This window comes from Elephas maximus, chromosome 2 (assembly GCF_024166365.1).
Source record: "Elephas maximus indicus isolate mEleMax1 chromosome 2, mEleMax1 primary haplotype, whole genome shotgun sequence".
In the NCBI taxonomy this organism is placed as follows: Eukaryota; Metazoa; Chordata; class Mammalia; order Proboscidea; family Elephantidae; genus Elephas; species Elephas maximus.
The window spans coordinates 166583967-166610190 of NC_064820.1; the positions used below are offsets into that span (position 1 = coordinate 166583967).

General features: G+C 48.7%; 1 protein-coding gene across 5 annotated transcripts in view; it reads right to left on the reverse strand.

Annotated features, from left to right (window-relative positions):
* The window catches only part of TNIP1 (TNFAIP3 interacting protein 1), a 62458-nt gene that overhangs the window by 14341 nt on the left and 21893 nt on the right, over window positions 1-26224 (reverse strand). For 3 of the 5 annotated variants that reach the window (XM_049874096.1, XM_049874097.1, XM_049874095.1), the window contains exons 2-11: window positions 24987-25158; window positions 23544-23678; window positions 22138-22223; window positions 20162-20245; window positions 17894-18085; window positions 11907-12001; window positions 9918-10041; window positions 4853-4942; window positions 2874-2939; window positions 2522-2653 (exon numbers count right to left, since the gene is read on the reverse strand). In XM_049874096.1, coding sequence (XP_049730053.1) covers window positions 2522-2653; window positions 2874-2939; window positions 4853-4942; window positions 9918-10041; window positions 11907-12001; window positions 17894-18085; window positions 20162-20245; window positions 22138-22223; window positions 23544-23678; window positions 24987-25122 — 1140 coding nt within the window. In that variant the 5' untranslated portion in view covers window positions 25123-25158. The remainder of the gene's footprint in view (window positions 1-2521; window positions 2654-2873; window positions 2940-4852; window positions 4943-9917; window positions 10042-11906; window positions 12002-17893; window positions 18086-20161; window positions 20246-22137; window positions 22224-23543; window positions 23679-24986; window positions 25159-26224) is intronic. The other 2 variants (XM_049874099.1, XM_049874098.1) reach the window with 1 other exon arrangement.

The following is a 26224-nucleotide window of genomic DNA, read 5'->3' on the forward strand; positions in this document are numbered from 1 at the left end:
ATCATCCCTCTGCCATAGGTAAGAGGTTCTTACATGGGTCCCAGGTGGGTGCAGGGGGTCTGTGAGCCCCAAAACGGAATGCAAAATTTTGTTTGCGTGCAGTTTTCTACGAAGAAAAGCCATAGGCTTCATTAGCTTCTCACAGGGGCCTGTGACCCACAGGAAGCTAGGAACCACTTGATAATCTCTAAAGGAACATTCAGCTCTTAGAGTTTCTGAGTATAGAAATTCCACTTACAGGAACAAACATAAATGTAAGGCAGAAAGTGTTCCTTCTCAGAGAATGAGGCAGGATTAGTGTAGGGTGTTATCTTGAGTCCATCTCTTCTGAGATATAAAAGAGATTAAACAAGCAAGCTAAGAAGCAGAGATGGAGGAAGCCTGATGCAAAGCCACATGGAGATCTCCAAGGAACCAGGAAACAAGCTGAAGTGACAACAACCTTCCCCCAGAGCTGACAGAGAGAAAACGCCTTCCCCTAGAGCCAGTGCCCTGAATTCAGACTTCTAGCCTCCTAAACGGTGAGAAAAGTTGCTTGATAAAGCCATCCACTTGTGGTATTTCTGTTACAACAGCACTAGATCCCTAAGACAAGTGGTAACTCTGTAACAGTAGCTATATCTGGGAAAGGCCCGGAGTTGGGGGTGAAAAGTGGTCCAGGGATACTTCCATTTTATCTGTACCGTTTAAACATTTTACAACTAAGTATTCATACAAGGGGGGCATCAGGAGGAAAATTCTCGCCTTCCGTTCGGGAGACCCAGGTTTGACTCCTGGCCAACGCACCTCATGCGCAGCCACCTGTCAGTGGAGGTGTGTGTGCTGCTATGATGCTGAGCAGGTTTTAGTGGCACTTTCAGACTAAGGTGGACTAGGAAGAAAGGCCTTGCGACCTACTTCTGAAAATCAGCCAGAGGAAACCCTCTGAGATTACAATTGTCTGATCCCACTGTGCATGGGGTCACCATGACCCAACAGCCGCTAATAACAACAACATTCATATAAGATGGATTAGGAAATAGGCCACAGGGGTTAGTTTTCATTCCGGAAGTACTATTTCTCCTCTGTGTGACCTTACTCAATACTCTACAATCAGGTTGGTGATCTATTTCCAGCAAGGAATTGCTGACGGCAGCCTTGGTCAGGACCTGCTGGAGTTATCTGGACTCCACGCCTAAGAGGCGCCAGGATTAAGCATGGCCTCTAGCCCTGTGTGTCCCACCTTACCCCCTGAGCGATAGCGCAGAGCTGTGAGATACCAGGGATTTGTCTCACCCACTGATGTGTGCGAGGGGAGGGGCGAACGAGCCAGGCCGTCTGGCTCCGAGTCACAAGATGTGCCCATGCACTCAGGGGAAGAGACAGAAGCGTCCTCCCTCACACACACCCTTCTTTAAGGCGAGGGGGTGGTCACAGAGGCAGGCTCAGGCCGCACAGATAAGGCCGGTATCACATGCTGATGGGAGGGGACTCTGAAATGGAATGTGTGTGTGGAATGTCCCTTCTTAAGTTCAACAGAAGTCCATGCCCAGCTCCCGTGATGGAGAAAGGATCCAGACAAATACAATCACCCGAGTCCAGAAACCCGTTGCCACAGAGCTGCTTCCGACTCATAGTGACCTCCTCGAGGCGCAGTGGTTAGGAGTTAACCAAAAGTTGGCAGTTGGAATCCACCAGCCACTCCTTGGGAACCCTATGGGGCATTTCCACTCTGTCCTGTATAGTATCACTATGAGTCAAAATCAGCTAGATGGCAACGGGTTAATTTTGTTTTTTTGAGAGTCTAGAGCCAAATGGCCATTCTTCTTTAAGCTGCCCTAGGGTCCCGAAGGGCCCTGGCTAGTGTCAGCCACACACACTGCAGACTCACCACCATTTCCTCAGGGCACCTGCGCCTGTCCCCCAGGCTGAGTCTGGTCCCCCTTCATGCCCTCTGATCCCTGTGACTTTTCCTTTGTGGCACTTACCACATTGTCACTAACTTATTTGCTTATGTAATTAGTTGCTTAGCATCTTTTTCCCCCACAAGGGTACGACTGGGCTGCTCATCACTGAATCTCTGGGGCACGCTCTAAGGAATAATGACCAGGTAAATGAATGCATGAAGCTTTGTCTAATGTGCTAGCCCCCCTCACAAGCAGCCCCTGCTACCTTAAACACTTAGCAGCACCCATCCCCACCAAGTGCAAGAGAGTGGACCTGACTGGACCTCCTTCACATTTTGTGCTTCCCCAAAAGGTTCCCCTGACTAGAAGATTTTAACTGAGCAAAAAGTTTCTCTATACGAAAACAGGAAAGTCTGAAAAGCAATACCTAATCCAACTTCCTAAATTTCCAGATGGGAAACTGAGGCACAGAAAAGAAAATGTTTTTGCCTATGGTCACACTGCCCTTCAGCACCAGAGCCAGAGCTAGAACCCCCAGGCCTCCTCACTCCCTGGCCCTCGCTTGCTCACTCCACTAAGCTCCCCACGAATGGTTTGCCAGAGCAGACACTGCAGGGACTGGCAGTCACACTTGCCTCCTCCATTTCAATCTTGGACTTGGCCAGGAGGAGCTTGCGGTCAAAGTCGCGCTGTTTCTGCTCACGCTCAGCCTCCAGGTCAGTCACCTGCTTCTGCAGATCGGTCAGCTTCTGGCGCAGCTCAGTGATCTGGGTGCAGAGGTGGTGGGGAGGGCCAGGGGGGTGTGAGGGCAGAGGTGCAGGATGCACCGGGACACAGGCAAGGCTCTGCCCCATTGGGCCCTCCAACACTGCCAGCTCCAAGGCTTGGAGCTGCTGCCGGGAAGCAGCAAGATGGAGGCTGAAGGCCCTGAGAACTGAGCCAGGGACCATTTCAGCCTGAAGTCAGTCCTGTCGGCCCCTGCCTTACCTTCTGCTCATACTGCTGCTTCATGGACCGGAAATGCTGGTCCCATTGCTTGTTCACTTCAAGCAGCTGTGGAGAGAGACTGGGGTAAGCAGGAGACAAACAGAGAAAGAACAAAAAGAGCTATCGCCCCCTGTCCCCCCACCCCCTCCCACACACACCAGTTCCCTGAGAGCGTACACAAATGGTGGCTACAGACACTGTGTCTCAAACCCTCACTTCTCAAACCCATCCTCCCTCAGCGCAATTCGCCTTTATCAACTGCCTCTTTCTACCCTTGCCAGGGAGCAAGACTAACACTAAGACACGGAAACAGCATAAAATTAAGGTGTACAATTATGGAACACACACTTCTTGGGAAGGCAATTTTGGGACTATGCATTAAAATTCATACATCAAAATGTTTTCATTTTCTTTAACCCGATAATTCCACTCTGAAGATTTTGACTGACAGAAACACTTGCACAAGCGTGCAAAAAAGATATGTATCCACAAGGCTGATCAACTTAGCAGTGTTTGTACTACAGACAAATCTTGAGGAGGTACCGTATGGTATAGATATGAATAGATGCCCTCAAAGATATAGTTAAGAAAAAAAAAAAGGAAAAATGCAATCTGTGTAGATTTTAACCGACAGAAACATTTGCACAAGTGTGCAAAAAACATATGTACCCACAAGGCTGATCAACTTAGCAGTGTTTGTACTACAGACAAATCTAGGGGCCAACCTAAGTATATGCAATAGATTAAATAAACTATAGTATAAAATTACAGTGTAAATTTCAGTATAAACATTGTAAAATTATTAAGAAGAATAAGGCATCCGATATATTTCCTCAGTTCTAAGATGACACTAATTATCTGCCATACTCTAGATATAACAATAGCTTCTCAAAAGACAAAGACAACCCTACGTTATTAAATAAATAAAACAATGGGAAAAAGAGCATCCCAATTTTTAAAAGCATTAAGATATGATAAAAAGTATTCAGAATTGAGGAAGTATTATAGATACGAATAGATGCCCCCAAAGATAAAGTAAAAAAAAAAAAAGAAAAGAAAAATGCAATCTGTAGCAGTGCATGTAGGATACAATCTTATTTTTCTGCTTATTATACATCAGAAAGTATACAGGAAAAAATCTGAGGAATACGCAATGAACTGCTACCACCTGTGGTTATCTCTAGGAGGTAAAAGTCCCTAATCTTCTCATAACGAGCATTATATTATTTTTATAATCAGAAAACAAACTCATAGTAACGCCAAAGAGGAATTCTAAAATGGATATGTACATAAATAAAAGAATGATGGCAGCCTGGCTTTCAAATGGGCTACAGGTCCAGGAAGGGCAGAGGCTCAGGGTCTGGAGGAGGACGTAGCTTCCTGGAGAAAAGGAAATAGAGAGGACAGGCCGAGCGGGTGTGCGCTCCACTCCAGTGTAAACAAACAAATGCCCATCAAAAGGGAAGTGGGCTTGCACCTCAGGTCTGGAAAGACTGGACAGCACTGGGGTGGTGGGTGGGGAGAAATATGCATGGGATCCAAAGGAGTAACCTGAACTTACGGAGACTTAGTTGGCTGGAAGCACTCCCACAAAAGGGCTTTGGATCCCCTCCTTGGGGGTGGGGTTGGGAGACAGCCCCTCTCAGACCCAGCTGTAAGGCAGCAGGTGAACCCTTGGCTCCGCATCCCTAATGCCGAGACCTGCCTAACTTATAACAACCTCTCTCTACCATCCAGGGTTTATCATGGGAGTCTTTTGGACATTCCCCAAACACTGCCTCCTCAGGGTGGCGTGGGATCAAGATAGGACAGCCCAGGGCAAGGCAGCAAATCATTTCCTTGGGCAGATGTTTCAGCGGTCACCATGGCAACTCACCACAGTGACCTGGGGCCAGCCAGGGCTAAGCGGTGAGGGAGGGCCTTTGTCCTGCTGATCCCAGAGAGAAGGGTCTTCCCTCAACTCCCTCCCGGCCACCTACCTCAGCGCGCTGCTGCTCCAGCATCTTCACTTTCTTCTCAGCTGCGCCCAAGACACCCACTTCTGGTACCTTGCCTGCTGTCACACCAGCCTAGGAGAAACATGGAAGGGCCTTTATCAAAGCCTCAAAATAAAAATCCTCTCACTAACTCAGTGTTCTTCTAAGGCCCCATCCCTCCGTCTCCCATCTCCCTGCTACTTCCGCCCCCAAGATGCGGCTACATATCCCAGCCATGACTAAGTTCCCCTTCCATGAGTCCATCAAGGTAATCAACCCCCATCCCTGGCCCACAGCCACTGGTGTACCCTCTACCATCCCCTCGTCTTCCCACAACCACTTCTTTCCCTGCTTCTGCTCCATCTCTGTGGTACAGTAGATCGCTTTTAAATAGCTTTTCTTGCCATGGTCTTGTAACCCCTCTACCAAGTGATTGGGTGGGACTATGCAAATAAGGTGCTTATAGCCCACCAAGAGGCTTGGACAGCTTGCTAATAATGTAAATAAGGTGCATGGCACCCTTGTGGGAGTGGGGCCATGCAAATAAGATGTATGGAACCCCAACAAGGGTCTGCTCAGTTTTCCACCCCATTAGGCTTAAATGAGCCATCCCAGAGGCAGAGAGGAGGAGACCTCACTACCACAAAGAAAGAAGAGCTAGGAGCAGAGTACATCCTTTGGACCCAGGATTCCTGCGCTGAGAACCTCCTAGACCCAGGAGACAGAGAGAGAGCTGTAACACTGGAGGCAGTGCAAGATGTCGATAAGCAGCAGCAGATTAATGGACGCAGCAGAACCAGGAGACTGGCTCAAGATGGCACAGTGGGCTTCCTGGCCCACAGCAAGAGAGCTGAGCACCTTCAGACAAGAGACTTACTGGCGGAGCAGGGTGCCTCAGGGTACGGAGCGAGAAAGCGAAGCCCCTTTGGGCCAAGGCTTACTGGCAGAGTGGGGCGCCTCTGGGCACTTACCGGTGGGAGTGAGGGGAGTAGAAAAATCACCCTTAGAACCACATGGTAACAACTGCTATGGGTGAAATCCACTCATGGATGCTAAACTTAGTGAATCGACATTGATGGAAATTTAGGATATTTTTGTAGTCTCAGTTTCTTCCCCCCAAAAATTATTAATCAAAAACGGAAAAATAGTAACTTTACTGTGAAGAAACCTGACAGAAGCCACCTTAACCAAGTGACACGGTTAGCCAATACCAGTAATACAACCTATCAACACCATATACCCCTAATATGATATCCTGGGAAGGGCACAATGTCACTCCTGTAACATTCCTGCCAAAAATGTATAACCTCTGTCATGGATTGAACTGTGTCCCCCAAATATGTATCAACCTGCTTAGGCCATGATTCCCATTGTTGTTTGGTTGTCCTCCATCTTGTGGTTTTCCTATGTATTATAAATCATAATTTCTGCCTGTGGTTAAAGAAGATTAGAGTGGGATGTAACACTCTTGCTCAGGTCACATCCCTGATCCAACGTAAAGGGAGTTTCCCTGGGGTGTGGCCTGCACCACCGTTTATCTTACAAGAGATAAAAGGAAAGAGAAGCAAGCAGAAAATGGGGACCTCATACCACCAAGACAGCAGTCCCGGTTCTGCTGCCTCCGTTATTCTGTTTCTGCCTTAGTTATTCCGCTGCTGCTTCTCGACATCTTATTCCGCTGCTGCTTCTCGACGTCTTGCACTGTCTCCAGTGTTACAGCTCTCTCTCTCTCTCTCTCTGTCTCCTGGGTCTAGGAGGTTCTCAGTGTAGGGATCCTGGGTTTAAAGGACATACTCCACTCCTAGCTCTTCTTTTTTGGTTGTAGTGAGGTCCCCTCCTGTCCACCTCTGGGATGCTCATTTGAAGAGTGTATCCTTTAGACCTGGGTTCCTGCGCAGAGAAGCTCCTAGTCCAGGGGAAGATTGATAAGAAGCCCAACAGAGAGAGAAGCCTTCTACTGGAGTTGATGCCCTGAATTTGGACTTTTAGCCTACTTTACTGTGAGGAAATAAATTTCTCTTTGTTAAAGCCATCCCCTCGTGGTATTTCCCTTTCCATTATAGCAGCACTAAATGATAAGACAACCTCCATCCCAAATTGAGGAACATCCTACAAAATAACTGGCCAGTACAACTCAAAAGTATCAAGGTCACGAAAGATAAGGAGAGGCTGGGGAACTCTACCACAGGTTGGAGAAGAGACTAAGAAGACCTAGTAACTAAATATAGTGTGGAATTCTGGATTGTGTCCTGGTATGAAAAAAAAAAAGAGCGAAAAACTGACGAAGTTTAGTTAACAGTATTGTACTAATGTTAATTTCCTAGTTCTGAAAAATGTTGTTGTTAGGTGCCACCGAGTTGATTCCAACTCATAGCAACCCTATGTACGACAGAATAAAACACTACCCGGCCCTGCGCCATCCTCACAATCATTGCTATATTTGAGCCTATTGCTGGAGCCGCTGTGTCAATTCATCTCATCGAGGGTCTTCCTCTTTTTTCACTGACCCTCTATTTTACCAAGCATGATGCCCTTCTCCAGGAACTGGTCCTTCCTGATAACATGTTCAAAGCATGTGAGATGAAGTCTCACCATCCTCACTTCCACAGAGCACTCTGGCTGTATTTCTTTCAAGACAGATTTGTTCGTTCTTTTGGCAGTCCATGGTACATTCAGTATTCTTCGCCAATACCATCATTCAAAAGCATCTATTCTTCTTCGGTCTTCCTTATTCATTGTCCAGCTTTTGCATGCCTATGAGATGACTTAAAACTAGTTTTGAAAACTAGTTTGTATAAAATGTTAACATGAGACGCTAGGTAAAGGGTATATGGGAATTCTCTGGACTACTTGTGTAACTCCTCTAGAAGTCTAAAATTATCTCAAAATAAAAAGTTTTATAAAAAAGACAGAAAGTGCCGAGCAAACAGCAGAACAAGGCCAGGGGTCCAGAAATTGAGTGCTGGCTCTACCTCCAAGCCCCTGTGTGGTGTAGGCCAAGACCAAGCCCTCTCTGGGCCTCGTACAATGAGAAGATCAAACAGAAGATGGTCTCTGAAAACCCCACCTGGACCTCTGATATCCTATGTTCCCCTGAGCACTGGCTTGGAGTCTACAGTCTGACTCCAGTTTGTCCTGGGGCCACTGCCCACGTTCTCTCTATTCCCTCACCTGCCTTCCAAGTTCCCCTCTACACTTCCCTGCTGCTTGGGCAGAACATGTAGGTAGAATTTGTGAAGCTCCAGTGCCCCCTATGGGCTAAGGTCTAGAAGTACACCATAATACCAAGAATGGGGGACTGGGCTGGGGAAGGCTTCCACGTGTGATCACCTCCTTTGAGAAAGGTGAGAGCCGGGCCTGCCCCTTGAAACCTGCTGCCTCCTGGACAGGAGCTCTGTTCAGCCGTGGGCATCAATGGGGTACTGGGGAAAGGAGAGCCGGGGGGCTGCTGAGCTCCTGGGTGGTGTACCCTTAACCTCCATAAAGAAGAGAAGAGTCAGCGTGGAGGAGTAAAGGCAGTGCAAAGAGCTCTGTCTGCCAGCACCAGGTCTGCCGTTAAAAGCAACAGTTAGTGCTCACTGTTTACCACATGCTGGGAGCTAAGCCCACTTTACACGCATCACATCACTGAATCCTCACAACAATGCTTTTAGGTAAGATTTATTTCCACTTTGCAGAGAAGGAAACTACGGCCCAGAGAGCTTATGTGACTTGTCCAAGGTCGCCACACTGGTAAATGGTGGAACTGATTCCAGGGCACACACTTCCCTGCTCTGTGTAACACGCCTCCTATGTTCCCGGGGTAGATGGGCAAGTCGTTTCCACTCTCTGATAGGAGGTAGGAGCGCCTTGCTTTTGTGGGAGTCAGAGGAGGTGAGCTGACGTTAAAGGACCCTGGATGAGCACAGAGGCCTGCCCAGAGAATGCCACACCCGAGCAACTCAGAACACGACAGGGATCAGCAGAGTCCACAGCCATGAGAGGGCAGACAGGCAGGGTTCAATGTGAGGGCTCAAGGGCCGAAGAGGCCTGTGAGCTGGGGTTCAGGAGGACTGGGGTGAGCCCACTCTGGCCAGATACCAAAGTGTTCCCTGGCCACCTCCCATGTGTGCCTGAGAGCATGAACCTTGATTACATGATGTCACCTGCCTGTTTCAAACCTACTTCCAGAGCTATGAAATGGAATAATAGTCCCAGCCCTGCCTATGTGACACAGAGTTGGGGCCCAAATAAGATACTGAATTTCCAAGTCCTCAGTAAACTGCATTGCCACAAAGCAATAAGGAATTAAGTTATTGAGAAAATTACTACCATTACATAGGTACCAGTTTCCTGAGAGACACTGAGCCCTGCTATGCAGATGCTGCATCTCATTAAAGGGGAAAGACATGTTTGAAGGAGCTGAGATTCAGCTCGGAGCAAAGAAAAAGGAAAAAACAGGGAAGGAACACAGAGTCAGGCTCCTGCTTGGGGACTAAGTAGGAGCCAGGGCTGGGACAGGAGGTAGGGAAAAGGGGGACGAGGGCCATGCTGGTGTCGGCTTGGCCGTTTCCCTCTGCATTTCAGAGGCTCCAGGGTGCAGTAAGAGGGCTGGGTGATGAGTGGTTTTAATCACAGGTGCTGCGCAGATCCCCTACGGCACTTCCTCAAGCTACCACCCTAACCCTGCCGGAAACACCTGAGATGGTGAACTTAATCTTGGAAGTCACGCTTTAAGAGAGACCTCGATGAACTGGAATGTGTTCAGGGAATGTGCCAAGACAGAGCAAAGGATGCTATGCTACCTTCTCTGAGCAATGGCTGAAGGAACTGGAGCTGTTCAGTCTAGAGAAGAGGAGGCTTGTGGGGGCCACAGAATGTGGGGGCCAGTCATTGCCAGCGGCCTCTGAGCGTGGGTGCCAGGGAATGGGATGCTCCCTGGGGCTGAATGCAGAATAAAGGCTGAAGAGTGGAAGCTCCAGAGAGGTGGATGTCTGGCCATCTAACAGCTAGAAACTTCCCAGAATGAGCAAATAGAAGCTAGGTACCAGCATCAAGGATACTGTAGAAGGAATTTCTGACCACGTACCTGCTGCTGGCCGGTCATCACCTTCTTCCCTGTGCCTTCCATCTTTGGGGAGTCTGGCTGCCTGGAGGCACCATCTTTGTTGCTGCCGCTCATCAACAACTTCTTGAGCTCCACATTTTCCTCCCTGGGTTAGAGACAAACAGAGAAGTCACAATGCCGCCCTCAGTTACCCAGGCTGTGGGGCCTCAGATCCACTACTCACATGAGCTGCAGCTGAATCTTCGGGATTAAGGAAAATCCTGAAATCTGACTCAAGTAGAACTAAAAAAGGCATCTGTAGGCTGCCTTACCGGCAAGCCGGCTTCCCTAGGGGTCTTGGATCCTCAACAGCAGAGTTTCCCCAGCTACAGGATGTCTGTATACACGAGATCTGCCTTAGCCAGGATTTATTAATGTGGTTTCATTGTCACTGTATTTTTAGAGTTATCGTCTATGTACGACAGGTGATGCTGTTTTCCGTTTACTCTAGTCAAAGTTGCCTTTATAATAATTGTAAGTAAAAACACGAGTCACATTGAAGTAAAACCTGAAGAAAATAAGAAAAGCGATATAGGACATAATAAAAGTGGTTAAGTGGATTCAGGTCTAACTGAAATACGGAAACCATTTCTTTAGGTTCTATTTGCCAGCTGGGTTTCCCCTTAATAACACAAAAACAGGAGCCCTGGTGGCACAGTGGTTAAGAGCTACAGCTGCTAACGAAAAGGTGGGCAGTTCGAATCCACCAGCTGCTCCATGGAAACACTATGTGGCAGTTCTACTCTGTCTATTCTGCCCTAAAGGGTCACCACTGCAAGTTGGAATCAACTTGATGGCAATGGATTTGGTTTGGTGTTATGCTTTAACAGAAAAACAGAGAAGTAAAGTGGCTTTCCCAAGGTCACACAGCAGGGACTTGTGCTCTTGCTTTCCAATCCATGGGTCTTTCCTCTAGCCTGGGGCTTTCAGATTCCTGAATTGAGTCATTATGGCTATAAAACCCCCAGCTACTTGGCCATCCAAAAATAAATAAACACACGCTGATTGAAAATGGCACAGGAGCTCAGGTAGTTAAGGATTACTGTGGCCACACTCAAGATGTTTATATTCTTTCCCTTTCCTGTTGATTCCAATCAGCAAGAGGAGGGGGGAAACCTGGAGGGCTAAGTCCTGGCTTTAACCCAGGCCTCCTCATGTATCTGAGTCCAGCTGGTACCCACCAGACAATTCATCACCAGAATCATCCAGGACCACAGTGCAGGCAGGGATTACGGCCCTTCTAGTGAATGGGAGCAAGGAGACCATGCTCTCGTTGAGACCTGAAGCAAGTCCCTGACCCTTTCTGGTCCTCGGTCTCCTATCTGCAAAATAGGGGGTTTGCTCTACACCATCTCCAAGGGTTCCTCCCGCTCTGACAGCCAAGACCTGGGGCCACCTACATCAGAAACATAGAGGCCCTTGGTACAGGGCAAACTCCTAGGTCTCACCTCAGACCTGCTGAATCAGAATCTTGACAGTGGAGGGAGCGGCAGGTGTAGAAACTTCTAATGCCCCACCCTCCATGATTCTGATGCACAATTGAATTCAAGACTCACTAGCTCAGAGGAAGGAGCCCTGGCTGTTCCCTGGAAGACAGAGCAGAACAGAATGGTGACCAGCAGGGGGCAGCAAAGTCCTGACAGCCTTTTCAAACAGTTGGATGGCTGTTAATAGGCTGAGGGAAAAGAGTTCCCAAGGAAAGAGTACAATTTGTACAGGCTTTCTTCTGAAGTTCTCAAGGCACTTTACAGACACTCCCCAAGGTATAAAATAGGCCAGAGTTTATTCTGTCCAATAAATAGGAAATACCAACACCCCGGGAGAAAGACCAAGATGCCTAGCATCCAAAGCAGGGCTCTGGCAAAAGGCTGCAGAGCTTTCAGCTCGCATCTAGGCTTCCGAGACCAGAAATCAGTGCTGTGCACCACCCATCCTCCTTCTGCCATCCCCACTTCTGAAGCCTGGACTTACCGAAGTCTTTCAGCAGCCTGATCCCTTTGTTCCAGGCCCTTGTCCAGCTTGGCCTTCAGGACCTCATTCTCCTTCCGAAGCTGCTCACACAGGGTCTACAGGACAGACAGGTAGATGGGGGCAAGAGTGAGGGTGGGTGTACATCCCAAATGAAGTAGACACTGGAGGACAGAGGAGGGGCTGCAGCAATTCCAGGTCCCAACTCTGATCCCCTTGGCCTGGCCCTCCTTGGGCCCCTTTTGGGACAGGTAGGAGCCAGGCCAATAGGCCATCCAGGCCCTCTAGATGTCTTCTCCCTTGGGGATTAGCTGTGAGGATGCCTGACCAAGAATCTGCCACAGAGCCCTATGGTCCTCCAAATAAGAGTGAGCATTCCCCTTCAGGGCTATTCCTACTGCCCAGAATGCTCTTCCCTCCAGCCTTCCTCTGGCTAATGTCTACTCCTCCTTCAAGTTGTAGCTTAAATGCCAACTCCTCAGAGAAGTCTTCCCTGATTCCCACACCTCAGCTAAGTTAGGTCATTTCCATTCTCTTCACTCATAGCACTCTGCCCTTACCTTTCTTGGTACTTATGACAATTGTTTTTAGGTGCCACTGAGCCCATTCCAACTGACAGTGACCCTATATAGAACAGAACAAAACACTGTCCAGTCCTGGGCCATCCTCACAATTGTTGTTATGCTTCAGCACATTGCTGCAGCCACTGTGTCAATCCATCTCGTTCAGGGTCTTCCTCTTCTTCACTGATGCTCTCCTTTACCAAGCATGATGTCCTTTTCCAAGGACTGTCCCTCCTGATAACTGTCCAAAGTACGTGAGAAAAAGTCTCGCCATTCTCATTTCTAAGGAGCATTCTGGCTGTACTTCTTCCAAGGCAGATTTGTTCGTTCTTCTGGCAGTCCATGGTAGATTCAATATTCTTTGCCAACACCATAATTCAAAAGCATCAATTCTTCGGTCTTGCTTATTCATTGTCCAGCTTTCGCAAGCATATGAGGCAATTGAAAGTACCATGGTTTGAGTGAGGCACACTTTAGTCCTCAAAGTGACATCTCTGTGACAGTTAAAGCTATATAATTGTGTCATGATTTCCTTCATGTCCGATCCCCTCACATCTGTGTAGTCTGTGAGCTCCCAGAGGACTACGACCACCCCCTCCCCGCCCCCACACACATACATTCCCAGGATCCCCAGACCTTAGCTCAGGAGCTAGCACAGGGTCAGTTGAACTTAGTTGAAGAAACACAAAACAATGAATGCTGAATAAATGAATGAACAAATGAACAAGTGAGTCCTTGAAGGCCTACAAGGTTAGCCAATTTGTAGAGTGTGGAGTGTGGAGGCTTCACGTGTTGTCAAATGCAATGTCAGATGGCATCACCAGGTCTTTGCTGTGTGGCTTAGGCTGCACTTCTCAGGCCGAGTTCCCTCCTCTACAAAATGGGGACAATTTTCCCTTCTCTGCCTCCTTCACAGGGTTGCTGTGAGGGTCAAATAAGACATTGAAGGTGAACATCCTTGTGAACTGTCAGTCACTGGATAATATCTCAGGACTTCCATCAGAAGAGCTGCGAGGTAGGGGACATGGAAGATGGACCAGCCAGACTCAGTGCCTCCCAGATGAGCAGGGAAGATAAGGTGCTGATGACATTATTGCGATGTTACCAGGACTAAGTTATTTTATCTTTCAACAAGTGCGTACTGAGCACCTAACATGTGCCAGGTACGTGGCTAGGTGCTTTCCCAGACACTGTCTCATTGGAGCCTCACAACTTCCCCAAAGCTAAGTAATTTATCTCTATTCTAAAGGTAGGAAAGCTGAGGAAAAATAATTTGCAAAAGTCACACAGCTGTTAAGAACCCTAACTAAGAGTAAACTCCATCTGGCAGACCCTTTACCAGTGTCTCTCCCTGTGATGACAAGCCAGAGACAGAAGACACGGGGGAGCCTACACAAAGGAGTGCACGTGGGGCAGAGCCAGTGGTATTTACTAAACACTTCCCTGTGCCCTCCCATTTCCCAGGTTCCTTGCAGTTAGGTGATCACATGACTAGTACTGGCCAACAACTGGGTGGCACAAATGGTTAAGTGCTCAACTACTAACAGGAAAGCTGGCGATTTGAACCAACTCAAAGGCAACTCGGAAAAAAGGTCTGGAGCTCTTCTTCCAAAAGGTCCAAGCAAAAAAACCAAACCCATTGGACTGAGTTGATTCTGACTCATAGTGACCCTACAGGACAGAGGAGAACTGCCATGTAGGGTTTCCAAGGCTGTAATCTTTACCGGAGAAGACTACATCTTTCTCCTGCAGAGTGGCTGGGGGGTTCAAACCGCTGACCTTTTGGTTAGCAGCTGAGTGCTTAATCACTGTGTCACCAGGGTTCCTTTCCAAAAAGTCACAGCCTTGAGCCCTGTGGAGTACAGTTCTACTCTGAAATACATGCGGTCGCCGTGAGCTGGAATCGACAGATGGAAGTTTTTTTTTTTATTATTTGTTTTGTTTTATGCACAATTATCTTTTTCCCCACTATGGCTAAATGGATGCCTTATATTCCAAAGGGTACTAGATGGTGGGGCCTCTGTCAGCCTGGGTCCCTAAATAACTGTGGAGCAGAAGCAAGCCCCTGCCAACACAGACTATGAAGTTAACACTTTTGTTATATAGTGGGATTTCACAACTGTTTGTTTCCACAGCAAAACCTAGTCCTTTCTGAGTAATGCAGGAGAGTCTTGGGAAGGCTGAATGGAACGGATAGCCTTGAACTGGAGGGTGGCTGGACACAAGGGATCCCAGTCTGAGAAAACACAATGCACAAATGCACAGAGGTTGTAGCAGCATGAGCTACTATTGTTGTTGGTTCCCTCAGGCCTCACGGTGGGACTTGCGCCATACCTGGCCTTGTTTGCTGAGGGAACCAAGAAGCAAATAAATGAATGAACAGGAACAGGATTATTCCACCTCCACCCACAGGCTGGCTAAGTACCCAGGACGCCATGGCCGTGGGCGGAGCCTCCAGGGAACAAAATGTCCTGTTCCTGGTCACTAAGGGAAGGCCGGCATGAGGCCTCACCTTCCGTCCTGCCCTTCCAGTCTGTTTCCTCAGAGATCCTGGGCAGAGTCTGGGCGCAACCTGGCCAATGGGTAGAGGTCTTCAGACGTCACCAAGATCACTGACACCTCCCACCAGAAGTGCTAATGGGGCTCACCTGTGAGTTCATGTGTTCATTCATTCATTCACCAAATATGTAATGAGCACCTACTAAGTGCCAGGTAGCAGGATACAGTGGTGAGTAAGACAGACAAGGTACCTACCCCTCTCGTGAAGCTTACATTCTAGCAAGGAGCACAAGAAGAAAAAAACAATAAACCACCTAAAAATAAAAATTATTACAAACTACGATAGGAGCTAAGAAGGAAACAAACAGGGTCCTGGCATGAAAATAACAGAGGTTGGCGGGACCCCTTTTTTCAAGGCCTGATACTGATCCTCATTTCAAAGCCAAAAAGCCAATGCTCGGTGTCATGGCACCCCGTGATCTCATCAGGTTCACCTTCCCAACGCTCAGCTTTGACACCTCAAAGGCTTGCTGACATCTTCTGAATGAAGTCCTCTCCCTCGGCCTGGTTCTCAGGCCCTCCGTGGTTGTTACGGATTGAATTGTGTCCCCCAAAACTGTGTGTCAACTTGGCTAGGCCATGATTCCCAGTATTGTGTGACTGTCCACCATTTTGCCATCTGATGTGATTCCTGTGTGTTGTAAATCCTACCTCTATGATGTTAATGAGACAGGATTTTAGGCAGTTAAGTTAATGGACAGGGCTCAATCTACAAGATTAGGTCATATCTTGAGTTAACCTCTTTTGAGACATACAAAAGAAGCCAGCAGAGAAAGAAGGAGACCTTATACCACCAAGAAACAAAAGCTGGGAACAGAACAGGTCCTTTTGGACCTGGGGTGCCTGTGCTGAGAAACTCCTAGACCAGGGGAAAATTGATGGCAAGAACCTTCCCCTAGAACTGAGAGAGAGATAAAGCCTTCCCCTGGAGCTGGCACCTTGAATTCAGGCTTCTAGCCTCCTAAACTGTAAGAGAATAAATTTCTCTTTGTTAAAACCATCCACTTGTTGTATTTCTGTTATAGCAGCACTAGATAACTAAGACAACAGGGTTGCTCCAACCTCTCCTCCCAACATGCCCCTTCACTCCAGGTGGGAGGAGAGCATAGCACTCTCTGGAGTCCTCTGTACTCTGTGCCTACTCCCCACATTTCTCCTCTTGCTATGTCGTCAGCCTGAATGCTTTTGTCAACCCAAGTCCTTCTCAAAGTCACTTAAGGTGGACTCCCTCCTTGTATCAGTGGTCGCTTGAATGTGCGCAGACATGAATGACTGGCATATAAGGAGGGCCTAGGAGGGAGTAAGGAGACTTCTAGTTGTTTAACAGGCAATAGTGCTCAGATCCTGAGCAGGTCCTCTAGAAGCCTCAGTTTCTCCATCTGCAGAATGGTCACTAGTTATATGTGAATCTTTCCCTACCCCCAAATCCTTCAAGGCTAAGATGCCCTGACCAGTATAGGTGACCTTTATCAGAGAATCATACCAGTCACCACTTTTCACACATTTACTATGTTCTAGGCACTGTACATGGTACTTCATGTATGTTGTCTTACTTAACACTCACAGCAATCCCAAGAGGGAGGTATTCCTAGCTCCATGTTACTGATAAGGACAGTGAGGGGCAGAGATGTTAAATGACTTGTCCAAGGTCATACAGCAATAAAGTCACCACTAGAACCAAAAACCATATAACTCCAAAGCCTGATCTGGTCTAGGAAGGACATCTGACTTTATTCCAATGGCATAGGGAAGATTTTTAAAAGGAAATTCAATCAGGGAGGCAGGGTGGAATGATGGCTAAGAGCATGGTCTTTGCATCTAAGATACACCACTGGTCCCACCTCATCTGGAGCAAGAGAGAATGAAGAAAACCAAAGACACAAGGAAAAGATTAGTCCAAAGGACTAATGGACCACAACTACCATAGCCTCCACCAGACTGAGTCCAGCACAACCAGATGGTACCTGGCTACCACCACCAACTGTTCTGACAGGAATCACAATAGAGGGTCCTGGACAGAGCTGGAGAAAAATGTGGAACAAAATTTTAACTCACAGAAAAAGATGAGACTTATTGGTCTGACAGAGACTGGAGAAACCCCAAGTATATGGCTCCCGGACACCCTTTTAACTCAGTACTGAAGCCACTCCTGAGGTTCATCCTTCAGCCAAAGATTAGACAGGCCCATAAAGCAGAAGGAGACTAAAGGAGCACACCAGCCCAGGGGCAAGGACGAGAAAGCAGGAGCAGACAGGAAAGCTGGTAATGGGGAATCCAAGGCTGAGATGGGCAGAGTGTTGACATGTCATGGGGTAGACAACCAATGACACAAAACAGTATGTGTACTAATTGTTTAATGAGAAACTAGTTTGTTCTGTAAACCTTCATCTGAAGTACAACAAAAAGAGCACAGGCTTCAGAATATGACAGATCTAGGTTCAAATCCCAACACCACCATGTACTAGCTGGATAACTTTGGGCAAAAAAATACAGTCTCTTAAGGGCTATTTGCCCACGAGTAAAGTGGGGATAATGGTGCTTCCCACCTTAAGGAGCCGGTGGCAGTAACTATAAGGAGCTGACCTCTGTTCCTTTTCTTTTCCCCATCCTGTAGGTGGACGACAAAGGCAGAAGGACTGCTCCCCATTTGCCCACATCAGTGAGCCCTGAGAGTATCCCTGACCATGACATTTGCACTGCTCCCCCATTTCCTAATTCCTTCCTCTTCTCACCACTTCCTTATCTTGTTCACCGCCCTGAGCAGGAGGCCCAGAGTCTGCCCACAACATCATCCTTGGCAGTCCCGTGGCTACCTCTGGATTTCCAAGAAAAGCCTCTCCCGACAGACTCCTCGGGCCCTGGCCTCACCTGCAGGACGGAGGTGCGCTGCTCATTCTTGTGCACCTTGGAGGCCAGCCGGTTGAACTCGAGGGCCATGCGGCCCAGGTGGGTGAAGAGCTGGCTGTGGTCTGGCTCCTCAGCACACACACTCAGGGTGGTCTCCAGCCGCTGCAGGTGCAGCATCAGGTTGCTGTCCTCATGGGGCAGGGGGCCCAGCTCCTGCTCGTGGGGGGTGGGGGGCACAGGTTACTCTTCACCAAGGCCTGGGTAGGCAATACCAGTCCCTTCTCCCTCTGCTTCCCCATTCCTCATGACTCAGTTTCCCCCTCTGGTCCCAGCTCAGCCCAGGGAAATTCTCCAGTTACACAGGTTTCCTGTCTGAGCTGACTCACAGGGCAGGACCCAGGGCTTCCAGGCCACTGTCTGGCTTAACAGCAGTGGGAGCCACCATCTTCCCACGCTCTGGGCCTCGCTCAGGGCCTGTGGGTAAATCACTCATCCCCTGGGCCTCAGTGTCCTCATCTATTACATGTACATACCCCCCTTCTCTCCCTTCTGCTTCACAGGGTTCTTATGGGGATGAATAAACACAGGAAAGCGGCAAGCCCAGAAAAGGCACAGCACTATATACACAGTACTACTTCTTCAGCTCGGGGAGTCTTAACCGGAAAGCCATGCAGGGACCAAAACTCTGAATTTTATGTGTAAGTGGGTGTCTTCTGGGGAATGGCCCATGCATTCATCAGCTTCTCAGAGGGCCCAAGACTCAAAACAGGTTAAGAATCACGGCTCTAGAGATTTCAAAAAATCCCCGTCTAGTAAACATATAAGTAAAGAAATGAGACACAGTGGGGGCAAGGTAGTACAATCTCTCTCCTCTGCCCAGACCACTCCTCCTGAAGACACTGCCTTTGTTGCACCAACACTGTGCCCAAGGACCCATGGTGGCGCCTCACACTGACCGTGTCGAGTCCAGCTCCCCTGCCTAGCATCTGAAGCCCCACCTGGCATTTAGCTAGTGCTCACTTAATATTGTTATCGCCTCATTCTAGCAGGAAATGATGCTACTTATTCAACTCTGCATTCATTCTCCTGCTGCCTCTTTCTGCACAGGAGCCGAGGTGGCCAATGCTGCTCTGTAAGACTCACGAATTGCTTCGTGCGTCTGATTTCTCCCACTGGTCTATAAGCTCCTGGAGGGTAGGGATGCTGTCTTCTCTTTGCTCAGCCTAGGCTAGGCACATTGGAGAAGCTAAGCAGGAATGTATTAACCAGATAAAGTTACTGGTCCAAGGCTGCAGAGAGAACACCTTCTAGCAGGGGTCCTGCCTCCTCAGCCAGCTTCTCAAAGCCCTCAGGGACAGAAGATCTCAGAATACAAAACGCAGAAAACCTTTCTAATACTCTGAGCTGCCTGGTGAGGTGAAGGCATGCTAGGCGTCACTGAAGGCATGCTAGCATAAGCTCAACAGCTATCTGACAGGGACACTGCTCTGGGGATTCAGAGCTACAAGAAGCCATCAGTAAGTAAAAGAGCAGTGCTTATCACCCAAATCCTCTGTGGGATGAGGGAGCAGAAGCCCAAGGCATCAAAATAGGGCTAAACCATGTACTGCTTGGCTAACAACAACAAAATATCTCCAAGAGGGGAGGGAGAAGAAGGAAAAGCAGACTTTAAGACCTTAGAACGGTTCTCCAATAAGCTTGCCATTTTAAAGTCAACAGCAGAAGGAAGTTGTAGTTGAGATAAACGCGGCGAGTGTGGTAAGGTGTGGAATGAGGATGCTGGGTGGACACCCAAAGCTGATGGAGAGTGTGTGTCTGTGTGTGCATGTGAACCTGTATATAAGTGGAAGGTTTGACCTCCTACCTGCGTGCCCTGGAGGGGAACCTGGGAGGAACTGAAAGTTTGTGCAAAACAATAAATCACCTGCCTTAAACCACCCTGGGCCTTTCTGATCTCTTCTACTTCACTCAGGCCAGAAGCCCCGAGGCCTACAGGGCTGAGTCACAGTGTGTGTGGAGGTGCCCGGGGCTCGGCAGAGGCCAATAGGGCTGGCAGAGTGCCCAGGCTTTCACAATGGTTGGACAGCCGTGTGGCCTGAGTCAGGGAAGTCACCAGTCCAGGGATTTGCATACGAGAGTGAGAAGTACCCCTCTGCCCCGTTCCAGCCCCTCATGTGTCCCCAATGACCCCAGGGTCCCCAAGGGATCTGAGTGGGTCCTGTGAATCTCATGCAGGGGCAGGGATGGAAATGGGAGAGGTGGGAGCCGGGGCCCTGTCCATCCACTCACCATCGTGTTCCTGGCGCCACCACCACTCTCCGGTGGAGAATTCTGTTCCTCAGCAGGGACCACTTCAAATTCAGAGGAGGTGCCCTGTGCAGAAAGGGAGTTAGGGGCTGCCTGAGACTAAACACTTCAGTCCCTCCTCAGAGGATTGAAGCTGGGAGCAGGGAGGGGCAGAGTACAGAAGGACAGAGAACCTCTTCTCACCCTCACTTTGTCTCTGTGACCCGCTCTGTGCAAAGGGAAGCCAGCCCAGGCTGAGCTCGCAGGGGACCTTACACACCACTTCATGTGAGACCACAAAGCAAGGTCCCCACAACCTGCTATAACCTACTGCCCGATCTAAGGTCACATCCCCTCTCTGCCCAGTTTCTTCATCTGTTAAACATGATGTTGGACTAACTGACCTTGAAATCCCTAACACTTTAGGATTGTATTTTCTTTAAAAAGACCTTTACTTAGCGTTTTCACCAATTCCATTATTTCCCAAAGCAACCCATGGGGTGGGTCAGAGGGTTTTGTCTCCGTTGGACAAATGAGAAAACTGAGGTCATACAGTTAGCTAATACGCAAGCAGGGGCTAAACCCAAGGACTGTAAGCTAGCATTCCTGCAATTGCACCAGAGTATCTCACAGGCCCACACCTCCAACTGGTTGCCTAGACAGCAGTTATGATGGCCACAACCAAATATGGTCTTGGTGCTGGCCCTGCCATCTCCCAGCCCCAAAGATCCCAGATAACTGAACTGATCTGAGAAAAATCCCAAAGATGCTTCAACGAATTTGGAGAGACTTTTTCAGGGTTCACCCAAATCCTGAGTGGCCAAGGAATCCCAGATTTTTCACATCTCTACCACTCCAAGTAGAAGCCACTAATCGCACAACCAATTGGTAGGCCAATGGTCCACTGAGCCGGCAGTTGGCTCTGCGATTCCTATTAAACCTGCTCTAGAAAGACCATTTCAGCCTTCCCTAATCCCAGAAAGAGGCAGGATGAATGGGAGGAAATCTGTGTTCGGTTTCTGGTTGAGCCTTATGACCTCCAAGAAACTAAGCCTTTGGACCCTGGAAAGTCTGCCTTTCACCTCCACATTCCCCCAGTAATCTGCATGACTTTGGAAAATGCCCTTCTCTCTCTGGACCCTATCTGTAGATTGAAGATGCTAAACTAGATAATCCCTTGTCCAACCCTAGTGTTACAGATTGAATTGTGTCTCCCCAAATTATGTGTTGTAAATCCTAACCCCTATACCTGTGGTTATAATCCCATTTGGAAATGGGTTATTATGTTAATGAGTCAGTAACTGTGCAGGGTGTGTCTTGAGTCAATCTCTTTTAAGATACAAAAAGATTAAACAAGGAAGCAGAGATGGGGGAAAGAAAGACTCCAAACTACATGAAGATACACCCAGGGGCAGAAGCTCAAAAGAGACAAGGACCTTCCCCCAGAGCTGACAGAGAGAAAACGCCTTCCCCTAGAGCTGGTACCCTGAATTTGGACTACTAGCCTCCTAAACTGTGAGAAAATAAATTTGTTTGTTAAAGCCACCCATTTTGGGGTATTTCTGTTACTGCAGCACTAGATAACTAGGACACCTAGGATTCCAAGCAAAACTTCTCAAGCCACATCTAAAGAAGACTGTTCTGAGCCGCTTTGAGAACATGAGTTCCGTGTCAGGCCCATCTGTTTTCCCAGCACTGTGCACAGTCACTACATACTTAACATTATGCATCTTAATAAATGGGGTGGAGGGGGGAATCCCTTGTGCATACCAGGGTCTTCCTGGTAAGCTTTAACTATGACCTTCATCTGAAAGTAGGGAAGCTGAGCCCCTAGAAAGATTGAGACTGACTTGCCCAACAACACCCAGCAAGTTAGAACCCAGGTTGCTTGACCCCAACCCTCATCCTCCACATTCTTGTAGGTCAAGAGGACCCTGAGGTCCAGGAAGCCTGCAGCCATGACTCCAGATGCAACTTACACTGGATGGAGGTTTTGGGACTGGCTCTGGCTTGTCACTGGGGTCTGCAGGGTCAGTGGGAGGTGCCAGGATATTTGGGTCCTTTCCTGGAGAATCAAGAGAGCAAGGATGAGCGGCAGGCTACGTGGAGAAGCCCAGATATCGCCTCTCAGGACAGCCTTGGCCAGAAAGAGTTCCCCATGCGAGTCTGGGAAAATGGGAGGTGGGCCCACCAAGGCCTGGAAGGATGACTGGCCCTGGAATGATGGGGACAGACAGACTTCTTCCCAGGACTTACTGGGAAAATCCAAAATGACCACTGTTCCTTGCTACTTTGGACCTGCCACAATGGTAAGGATGCTGATTTACAATTTACAAAGCGTTTTTCATCTCTTATCTCAGCCAACTCTCATGGCAGCCCTGCACCCCATTTTAAAGGTAAGAAAATGAGGCTTGGGAAGGTCACCAACTTGCCCACAGTTATACCACCAGCAACTGCAAAATCAAGACTCAAACTCAGTTCTCCCTCCCTGATCTCCTGGGGCTCTTGTCACAGGGATTCCCTAGTGGGAGCTCCACGTCTCACTCTCAGGGTGGGCCTGACACCCAGCAGGGACACTGCTGAATGGACAAGTAGAGGCCAGACATGCCCGTCAACTGTAGCACAGCAGACTCTGAGGTCATTACTGGCCTCCATCTGTCCTTTGAGCAAAAGTAAGCACTAGCTGAATGTAAGGCTATTCACCATCTGGCCTGGGCCAAGACCGTATGTATGTAGGGCTAGAGCAGGAGGCACCTGAACCTCATGTGTGGGGACCTCTTTCTTCCTAGTCCCAGACCTTGCCCTAGATTTGAGGACATGCCAGAGTAAATGCATGGTGGCCACACATAGGACTTTAACCCTCAGTCACAGCCAATGCTTTCTTTTACTATGAAGTGTATATGACATTACATCTGAAATACACTGTGGCAGGATAATAGGTAAGTCCAGATTCTTCCCTAGTCCTCAGCTTCCCCACTTGTAAAATGGAAGGCAGGGGGCTGGACAAGAAAGCTTTCAACTGAGTGGCTGAAAGAACATGCCTAGAGCGCTATACCTGGCACACAGTAGTTGCTCATTAACTATCTATTGAATAACTATGCTGCTAATGGTCCTGCAGCCATGTCGGGATGCAGCAGATTGTGATCCGTTACTTATGTCAGCCAGGGCCTCAGGGGTGGCAAGTCACCAGCCACTTCTGGGCAAGATTATTTTGAAGTCCCTTCCAAATTTGACTTTCTGAGGGATGCTGTAGGCAAAAAAAAATGAATGGGAGGAAGTCTGTGGCTTAGGGGTAAATAAGAGGACTGTGGGTTTCAGAATGGGAATGGGGTTCACTGTTAACAGTTTAGATAGTTTACGGCATAGGGAAAGGTACCCCTTGTACCTGTCAGCTCGGCTAGGTGGTCAAACGAGGCCAAGGAGGAAGAGGGTGGCTGGAGCAGCTCACTGTCCTTGACCAGCTCTTCTGCCTTCTGCCGGAGTCTGGATGCTTCCATCTGGGACTCTTCCAAAAGCTCTCCTGGAGAGACATTGGGGGAAGGAAGGAGCAAAAAGGATTTTCTTAACTCTACCATGGCCCAAAGCCTGCTTCTGCCCAGCTTCAGAGGCTCTGGACCCTGGATTTCACTCCCAGCATCACTTCAAGGGCTGAGTGGGTAAGTACCATTCCCACCCACCACCAGAAGCAAGCCAGAGAAAGAAAAAACCTAAAAACTTGTTGTCGTCGATTCCAACTCATAGCGACCCTGTAGGACAGAGTAGAACTGCCTCATAGGGTTTCCAAGGAGCCTGTTGGATTCGAACCGCCGACCTTTTGGTTAGCAGCCATAGCTCTTAACCACTATGCCATCAGAGTTTCCAGAGGAAGGAAGAGGGCCCAGCAATTGAGAAAAACAGGATTGGTGGTAATCTAGGGAAACTGGCCCCCAGCACCCTTTCCCTGCCCCACTCGTTCCATACCTAGTCATGGAGCTCCAGGGAAAACCAGGGGCTGTCTTGGGCCTACCACCAGGGAACCTGGGGGCTACCCACAGTCTAAGCCCCAAGAGTCAGAGGCAGTCTAAGGGGTGGAAACCCTGAATAATGCCAGCCACCCAGGGGCAAATTGCTTCCACCCGCTCTTGGCCTCAATTTTCCTTCTCCAGCCAGTGGAGGAGAAATCTCACCACCCTACCCTCTCCCCCCACCCCCCACAGTCTGCGGTCCCAAGCAGGGATCTGCCAAGCAAGGAGAAAGCATTTTTAAAATCAGGGAACTATGCTAGCCCCAAAGCCTGAGATCAGAGAAGGTGGAGGCAAGGCAAAGAGTGTTAGGAGTTTGGACAAAAGAGAGATGCTGTCTGGATGGGAAATCAAAGACCCTGTATGAGAAGGAGACAGCCTCTGAGCTGGGGGCTGATAGGTGGGGACGATGCAGCTGTGAGGAGGTGTGTGAGGCTGTGCTAGGCAGTGGGAAGAGCTCAAGCAAAAGCCAGAGGAGAGATCAAGGGGCCTACTCCCACCTTGCTTCAAGCCAGGCTCTACTCCCTACTCTACTGCCTGGGGACCTGTGCTCTGGCTCCCCTAGTGACACCAGTTCTCACCATTTCTTGATGCCTCTGTAAGATGAGGCCCTTCTGGTTCCATGTCTGCAAACCAGGCCTTCTAGTTCCCTCTCCCCCACTTCTCTCCCACCCCTCAGTCCCGCAGGGCACCCTGTGTCCTGTCATCCTGGTTCTGGGGAATACTGTCACCAACGATGGGCAAGAGGGACAGAGGATGGCTCGGGGAGGTATGCCAGCCCAGGCCGCAGGGGGAGACTCGCAGGGAGGGTGCAGGGTCTGCTTTACCTAACATCTTTATCCCTTGCATTTTTTCCTTCAGCCGGGAATTCTCCTCCACTAGGCGCTCAAAAGCTGTGGATGCCTCTCCTGGAGGCACGCTGCCCCCAGGGTCGTAGATCCGGTAGGGTCCTCTCCCTTCCATGGGGGTGGCTCAGCCCCTGCCGTGGTGCCCGCCTGGCTGTAAGGACAACAGCAGTATATCATGGGGCTGGCCTGGCCATTCAGGCATCCTCTCTGGGCAAGCTCTAGTCTGTTAGTGCTTCAGATGGCAGTCTGCATAACCCAGGATAGAACACAGCAGACCAGGCTGGCCTGATCACAGCACAACAGAGCAGGACAGTCACCTCCATTGATCTGGACACTGTCTCTATTAATGCAACCTAAGATGGCACCAGTTTGTTTTAGCAGCCTCACTACACTGCTGGTTCACTTGGAACAGCAACCAACTGTGGGTGCAATGTGGGGTACAATAAAGAACACTGGGTTGGAGTCAAAACATCAGAGCTCAAGTCCTGCCTGTGAGGTCCAGAAGGACAGAGACCCTGTCTATTTTGCTCATCACTGAATCTCCAGTGCCCAGCTCAGAATTAGCTATGAAGAGGATGGCCAACAAACACTTATCAAATGAAAGAATGACCTAGCCATTAACTCAGTGAGAGATATTGGACAGCCCCTTCCTCTATCTGAGGATTCAGTCTTCGCATTTGTAAAATGAAAGTCTTAAACTAAATCAATGATCTCTGAAGTGAAATGCTTGCCCTCTATGGAATAAGCAAATCGATCCAATCCAAAGTTCCATCTACATTTACATTATTCTCTTAAAAAAAAAAAAAAAAAAGACAAGAAAAGCCTGATATTTGATACATGAATTGACACATCACTCTCCTTCAACTTCGTATCACGGATGGTCTGTCCTTTCCAGTGCTAATGAGCAGGAGGTTTTTCCATCTAACTCCTGCCTACGCATGCAGCAGGTTATTCACATTAATCTGTTCACCATCATTGCTTGATTTCATTTGAAACCACCCTGCAAATGGATTTCAGAATCCTAGTTCTGTGACCCAGTACAGCAACTCTCTTTCCTATCATTTTTTCATTCACCCATCCAACAATTATTTATTATCTATTCTGTGCCGGTTACTAGTCTGGGTTCTGGGGAATTATCAGCATACAAAACAGACAGAAATCCCCAATGGAGCTGACATTCTAATGGGGAGACAGGCCATAAGAAGATGGAAGGACAG